The sequence below is a fragment of the Bidens hawaiensis genome, unplaced genomic scaffold (genome assembly GCF_021521415.1).
Source record: "Bidens hawaiensis isolate Kalapana, Puna unplaced genomic scaffold, B.hawaiensis_p1.1 tig00055792_1, whole genome shotgun sequence".
Taxonomy (NCBI): Eukaryota; Viridiplantae; Streptophyta; class Magnoliopsida; order Asterales; family Asteraceae; genus Bidens; species Bidens hawaiensis.
Window position 1 is genome coordinate 46547 of NW_027500048.1, and position 8196 is coordinate 54742.

General features: G+C 33.1%; 1 protein-coding gene across 1 annotated transcript; it reads left to right on the forward strand.

Annotated features, from left to right (window-relative positions):
- The first annotated feature begins 975 nt into the window (after nucleotides 1-975).
- Nucleotides 976-5701, forward strand: LOC143601162 (ATP synthase subunit delta', mitochondrial-like). Its single transcript, XM_077078641.1, has 2 exons — nucleotides 976-1233; nucleotides 5285-5701. The coding sequence occupies exons 1-2, from the start codon at nucleotides 976-978 to the stop codon at nucleotides 5627-5629; spliced, it is 603 nt and encodes a 200-aa protein (XP_076934756.1). The 3' UTR covers nucleotides 5630-5701.
- The last annotated feature ends 2495 nt before the right edge of the window (nucleotides 5702-8196 follow it).

The following is an 8196-nucleotide window of genomic DNA, read 5'->3' on the forward strand; positions in this document are numbered from 1 at the left end:
AACTAGTGTTTAGACAACATAAGCAACTATGCTAGGGATGAGATCGGGACCGGTACGGTCCCGATCCCGAAAATCGCAAATTTTTGGTACTGGTATCGCCACCGAAATCCTCGGTTCAAAAAAAATTAAATAAAAAATCATAACTCAAAATTTAATAAAAAACAAAAAAAGTAAAAACACAAAAATATTTCCACCGTCTTCCTCGTTCTTTAAAAAAATAAAAAACATAATGTTGAGGGAAAAAAATCATTGTGTCTTTTTGTTTATCATTGTGTTTTGTGTTTATTTTCGTCATTGATTGTATCTTTTTTCCTTGACATTGTGTCTTTTATTCTTGATATTGTATTATATTACCCAACATTGTGTTATATTTTGTTCAGCATTGTGCTATATTTTGCGACCTATTGTATCTTTTTTCAGTTATAATTGTATCTTTTGTTAATTTTCATCATTATGTCTTTTTGGCGGGTTTTTTTTAACGGGAATGACGAGGGAAACATTTTTGTTTTTTCAATTTTTTTCGTTTTTTATTTATATTTTGAGTTATGATTTTTTTGTTAATTTTTTTGGAATATTTTTGAGGGGTTTTTTTGTGTGGGCACAAATCGTTCTAACACTTCTTATTTTTGTCTTCCTTTGTATTTTAACTTTTCTCTAATTTTGCACATAAACAACTGACATGTTTTATGTTTTTATATTCTTGCTCGCAGCACTTAGTTTTAGAGGTACCAGAGTGATGATGGAAGACTAGCAGAGTAAATGATTTTCACTAGTTAGATTCTTGAACTGAACGAGTTTTATCTCACTACACTATTGTGACTTCAAGCGAGTGTTCACGGGTGCTGGCCTTAGGTGAAGGTTTTTCCCTGATCGAAAGATGAGTGTATCCCGATGTTACGAAATTACCAACCCAACCTTGTGTGCATTGTGCCCACTTCCATCCCACCCCTCGAATCAGATCCATCATTTCACACCATGTTCCGGCAAGCAGCTCATCGCCTCCTCACCCGATCCACCACCATCCGCCGCCTTTACTCGACCGAGGTGGCCACCGATGCTTCATCCGGCGACAGCGCATTCGTTGAAGCCTGGAAGAAGGTAGCTCCCAACATCGATCCACCAAAGACGCCCATCCAGTTTATGGAGCCCCGGCCACCCACTCCTTCCACTTTGCCTTCCAAATTAACCGTCAATTTTGTCCTCCCCTACGCTGCCGAACTCTCTAAAGCGGAGGTTAGGGTTTCTTCTTCTTATTATTGTCTTTATGTCTCTAATTTACGATAAATGTTTTCTAGGCTTTGCTTGATTAGTAATCAAATTATATCATTTGTTTCATGGAAATGTTTAGATAATTAGATTAGTCTCTGCATTTGCCTGACTTTATAGTTTTCAATTCTATGTTAAAGTGGCCACATTAAGCTGATGGAGTGTTTTAATAGGCATAGTACTGTTAAATGTTATATGGACATATGCACAGTGGCGGATCCAGAAATTTTTTTCAGGTGGTGCACTACTTTTAAAATTCCGGGTCGGTTTCAGTGGTGCGGACAAAGTTCATTACACAATCAAAATACGATAAAATAATAAAAGAGACAGTCATTAGAAATTAAAAAACACATAATATAAATACAAAAACTAACAAACTAACAAATTAAAACTAAATTTAACAAATAACTTAACAATTAACAACATCAAAAACAATTAACAAGAACAATTAACATTTAACAAATAAATGTAAACTTACCTTCAAAGTGGGAGGATTCGAGCTTCGAGGAAGAGTAGAAGGCTCAAGGCAGGAGCTGTGTGGTCGGCCGGAAAAGCAGCAGGCAGCGGCGGTGGTCGGAGAACGACAATGGTCGGCGAACGGCTGTGGTATGGTGGCTGTGTGCGTGAGTTTGAAGAGGGGAGAGAGGCAGCATAGTTGGTACTCTGTGTTTTAGTAAAACCTTAAATTGATATAAGAGCATAAGGCTGAATTAGAAAGAAAAAAAAAGTTCAAAAAAATCGCCTTAACAACCAGAATCGAACCCGTGACCTTAAGTTTACAAAACCAACTTCTTACCAGCTAGACCAATGCTTATAATGTAAACAGGGTGGTTCCTTCCTAATTTATAAGGTGGTTCCTCTAATATTTTCTATATATAAATGCACTATTATTTCGAAACTCGGGTGGTTCCGGGGAACCACCCATTTAGTATATGGATCCGCCTCTGCCTATGCAGTTGATATTGCCGATATATCATCCGTGATATATTGGTTATCAGTCCCTTGGTAAAATATCACTGATATTTCCAATTACTTCTAAATTTTTAGTGTTTAGTGTTAGTATTTTAAGTCTTCATAAGTTCCTGCTTGCTATAGTTGTTAGTATTTTGCAAGTTACAAAAGGTTAATTTGTTAATGGTAGGATAGTATACTGATTTGTTAGTGTTAAATTGCCACATATATAATTTCTGCATGATATTAAAATTACCGATATCTCAAATATACATACTTGACTGATATTCGATATTTTTTCACATTAACTGCATAGATCTGGACTTTGGGTTTTTGCTGCAAATTAATGTAGTTATTCATTCAGTTCTGCCTAATAAAGGTTTGGTTTCGTGGCCTTAAGTCTTTGTGACATTAATAATTAGTTAGACTCGGCTTGTGTTTTTTTTTTCATAAAAACTGATAATTTGCTTAGGTTGGCCACTGATGTATCTGATTATTGATATTCGCTCTTTAGGTCAATGGTCAGTTCTTCATTATATTCGCTCTTTAGGTGTTCAGTTTCATTTGTTTCTTTTATTGATTGTGCTGTTTTGAGCTTTATAGTTATTTAAGCAATCATGCCTCTGTGACATTCACTAGAATCATGTATTTTGAGTTTTTTTTTTTTCATAAGAACTGATAGTTTGTTTAGGTTGTTGTATCTAATCCATACAGTTGGATAGTTCTTAGTGATATTTGCCCTTAAGGTGTTCATTTCATTTGTATCTTTTATTGATAGTGTTGTTTTGAGCTTTATAATTCAGTGGTCTAGTTATTTTGATCTGAAAATTTTAAATTTGTGTAGGTTCAAGATATCTTTGTAATGTTTGATTATTTAATTACTGTAACTGGCTCTGTCTGGCTATTTTTCACTGCTTGTATAATTTCAAGGGCTTTTATTTTTGGCTATTCTGTTATCTGCCTGTATTCAAGTTGGTTTTTTTTCTGATAAATTGGGTTCGTGCTATATAATAAATGTGGTTTGCCAACTCTGTTCTTATGTTTTCACATTCTAAATAAGTGACTTCATTTGGACTTTTTATTGCTGCAATATTTTGTTTTTCGTAAATTTGTTTTTTACTACATATGGTTCATGGTGTATGATAAAAGATCAATATTGAATTAGACATCAATTTACACAAAGAATACTCAAATTAATTATAGTTGCAAATCACAATTATCATTTAGTAGATCAAGAGAGAGAGTTCAAGCATCATGATGACATTTTATACCCTTTAACAGAAAAGTGCAAGTTCTGATTTTAGAATGTGTTACACTAATAGAAAAAGGATACTGGCAAGGGAAACTAAATAAACGGACATTGACTTTTTTTAATAGTTTAAAATGACCGTGTCAAAATCTGGTAACCTTTTCTTAATAGTTTAGATTGAGCATTTTAAAGCTTCTCTTGCCACATGCAACAAATGAAAAATGAAAACATATTTTGTATCTTGTTGTCTTTAAAAACACCGTGAAATGTGAACTTTGATAACACCAATTCATTCACTCTGCTGATTCCACAAGCAGCTTCCCTTTCAACATCATCTCTATTGACACATCTGATACTTCAGAAAACCTGTTCTCTTGCTTTGAGCTCAACCTTGAGGCAAGAAAGCAGAGAAAGAACACATTAACTTCCTAGTTTGTTTTATTTGAACAATTATTTCTTCTTGTGCAAAACTTACACTTTCACTCAGTTAGTGGAGACTTTGCAACCTTAAACTTCTCTCGAACAGGTTCTTTAGAGCCCCAATCATTCACACCATTTTTTATACACCCACTTTGGAGTTCTTCATGTCTTCTTCATGGTTCAAATGGGGTGCTTCTTATTTAGGAAATCTCATGAGCACTTCATACAACTTTTTCAAAGTACTTCCTGAGTTTCTAATGGCAAAAGATCTGTTATTTGTCTCTCAATATTAGGGGTTGCTGTGGCTTGATCACCTTGGAACTGATAAAATGAATTTCTAAGAACATTTGCTGGATCACCGTCTTCATTTTTTATTTTTTATTTTTAATTCAAAAGGATGTCATAGCCTAGATTAGATGGCAACTGTTCAAACAGCCAGCACTCCCCGTGATCATCATTTTAACAGCGGAAACATCCAATTTTCATCAATTGGTAACCATCTGAATTTAGCTAGTTAATTCCGTCAAACTTGTGCACATTTACAGAAAAAAAAAAGAAAAAAAAAACGTGCGTCTCTATTAAGATGTATGCCAAGTGTCTATGTAGCAAGCATGTGCTTGATTAGTGGCATATTTAAGATGATATTGATGGTTGTTTTGAACCATCCTTTTGCATTTAAGATTTGATTGGAGTGTTTACATGTGTTAGTACTTAGTAGTAGCAAAATTAAGTTAAATAATTTGACTAAAGACCGTGAAGAAGGTATTTAAACCCAATATCCCATGTCAAATAATAGATTTAACTGTTTTAACTTAGAAATAAAAGGGTGCAACCACATCAGTTTGCAGTGCTTCGGTGGTGGCTGGTAATATTTAACATTTTTTACTTATGTTTTATGCATAAGACAAACCTTAATCTCATCTAGCTTGTCTACTTTATTTATATTTTCACTTTTGGGGTCTATACCAGTTAACAGTTCTCTCCAAAAAGAATTGCTCTAAAAATGGTGCTTTTCTTGTGGTCTTCTCTAACGTGTTAGGTGCCTGCTGTTGAATAATGTGGTGACTGTGTTTTAGTTTTTACAAATTCAAAGTCCTTTGTGAATTTCTGCAATAAACATGAAAGTTCTTGTTTGTGCTCTTTGTTGATTGTGTGGTTTTTTTTCTCTGTATGACAAAATAGTCTATTAAATAGATTCCCAACTCCTTCCAGTTTTGATTAGAGTTTGAGATATGGAATTCTTTATCTTGTAGTTTTGGAAATTTTAATTTTATTCATACATATTCTCAAACTCCTTTTGTTGATTGCTATGTATTGAACCTTTCTGGAATTGCTATTCAACATCTGACGATTGATTGCGGCTGTATTGTATTAATCTTGTTTTTCATGGTATTACAGGTTGATATGGTGATAGTTCCAGCAACAACAGGCCAAATGGGTATTTTACCTGGACACGTCCCGACAATTGCAGAGCTCAAACCGGGCCTCCTTTCAGTCCATGAAGGTAACGATGTGAAGAAATACTTCATCAGCAGCGGGTTTGCTTTTGTGCACTCAAACTCTTACACAGACATATTGGCTGTTGAGGCTGTTCCCCTTGACCGAATTGACCCAGCACAAGTACAAAAGGGTTTAAGTGAGTTCACTCAGAAGCTGAGCTCAGCATCAACTGATTTGGACAAAGCTGAAGCCCAAATTGGAGTTGATGTTCATAGTGCTCTTAACTCTGCTCTTACTGGTTAAGTGTGGTGAAGGGTGATGTCACCGCTTTTGTGATCTTTTTTTAAAAAACTAAAAAATAAGAGTCTTTTTCTCCACTTTCTTTATGCAAATGGGAAAACTTTGGTAGAATGTTTTTCCGTTATTGTGTCATCATGCGGAGTTTGGGATTATAATGTTGGGATTATAATGTATCACATTTGATATCAAGTTTGGTTATCTTGAAACTTGAACAACAAATTCAAGAAATTATTTTTTTGGTTATGATGATGATGAAATGAAGTATAATTGCCATAGATGTCTAAGATTTTGATGGTTAAAACAAGCAGTTCGCTTTATAAGTTTGTTAAAGAAGTTGAATTGTGGTCAGCATGTTATCTTGTGAATGCATATTACAGTTTCAACGAGTTTTGTAAATCAAATGGTTCGTAAGCAGGAGTTGCATGCTAATGAACGGTAATTGATAAGTTATAAAGATGGTTTAAACTATCTATCAAAAAAATAGTTCTCTCATCTTTGTTTACACAATTGGGAAAAACTTGGGTTGAATGTTTTTGCATGTTTTGGTCTTGTTAGGGATTGCAAACGAATCCGAACTAACAAGTATAGCCAAAACATTTAAGACTAGTATGTGGGTATGGGAAATTGGAAAATAGTATGGACGGGAACTAGATTAAACAATAGCTGATTCGGTTACCCGAAACATGCATACCTATAAGCATTTCATTTTTAATTTGGTCTTACACTCAATCTTATTGTCATCTCTATGTTCAGTCTATGCTTCACAATTGATATCAATCTTATCAAGTTTACTTTTCTTAGAATATTTAGAAAATAAAGCTTCCTTAACTTACCCTAACACTGACATGCTCATCTAAAATGACAAGAAACTTTTAGAGTTTGATGATCTTCATTTATATAAGTATTAGAAATAGGAAATTGAATTGTTAATTGTAGGAAATTTGGGCATGTTTGCGTTGGTGGTTCAACATGTTGTAAAGATAAGGAAATAGAGTGGTTATAAACGTTTTGAGATTTTTTTTTATTTAAAGTGTCTTTTTTGGGATTTGTGATTCAAGAGATTAAGATGTTCATCAAGATTTTGCTTGGATCACCAAAATCATAAAACAATGTTTTAATAGGATGCTGGTTATAGTGGGTGGGGTGCCCTTTTTTATCTTTTTTTTTTCTTTTGGCCAAACCTCTATTTAAGCTAAAATACTTTTTCTAAAAATATCTTATTTGTAATTCCTTTTTTCTTTTTCTTTTTACTTATTTTTTGGTTAAATTTATAAAGATTGTTGCTTTTGGTTCCCATGAGTTTTCATTTTTGTCATTGTTAAATGGTATCTTTGAAAGTTTAAAGATGTCACAACCCACAAAGGAGTGCAAACTTTTAGGTAAAGACTTGCTTTAATCTTTTAAAGGAACACCCTGTTGCTTAATATAACATGTGTTTTAGACAGATTAAGAAATATAATATGAAATTTAGATTACACTACATATATCATAGAAGTCTTAGCCTGAAAAAACTTGTAAAGCAAACACTGTTAGTTGATAAGAGTAAAAATATTATGATTAAAAGAAGTTGATTATAATAATAAAAGATCAATAACAATAATAATAACAACAACAGCAACAACATCTTAGCTCGACTCGCTTATAAACAAGCCAATTTCAAATGAGTCATGATTTTTTTGTAACACCACCTGCTGAGTTTTATTTTTATTTTTTTATTTTATATATTTATTTGTTTTGTTTTTTTTTTCGTATTATGATTTAAAAAAAATCAGGATGTAATTGGAATCGATCACCATGGCAACCTACGGATAGTGTCACGAATGTTAATATATTCATTTACATATATTTATTAAACTCATACAAATTTGATCAAAACAAGGTTAAAGCAAATCTCTTAAAATTTTAACGATTAATGGATATACAACTTACATAGCCCTTCAGGTACTAACTAAGAGCACCTACAATGGAGTTTGTCGACCTCTTGAACTCCGATGTGGAAGATGAAAGATTGAGATTAAGGAGAGAAGGGCCATGTGTTGATGCGAAAGAATATAGGAAAAGTTCGTCGCTTAGATGGTTTGTGATTGGGGGGGTATTCTGTCACGGGCAACAGTGATGTAGAGACGATTTGTGACCTTTGTGTTGTTGATATTCTAATAAGTGTTAGGTACTTCTAACATATCATGAATTTTTAATAAAATGACTATATACTAAAAACACGCGCATTACAAAATTAAGCAAATTTCTTCAAATCATTACAAATGGTTATTTCTGTCGATTCATAATTCATATATACAACTATACACGCCCTTCAAAATTCCAGCCAACTCTATTTCTTTTTATTTCGAGTATAGGAAAAAAATTCTATTGAGTGTCGCTTGTTAAATTATTCTGATCCCCCAGGTTTCCTTATCCAAAAGTTTTAATAACAAGTTAATTTATTTCTCTACAATAATTTAATCTAGTAAAGATATTTTATTTAATAAAAACTTATACTAATTTATTATCTATTTTATCTTCATAGAATTACAATTACAGCTTGAAATGGTAATTAATCTGATTGTCCAAAA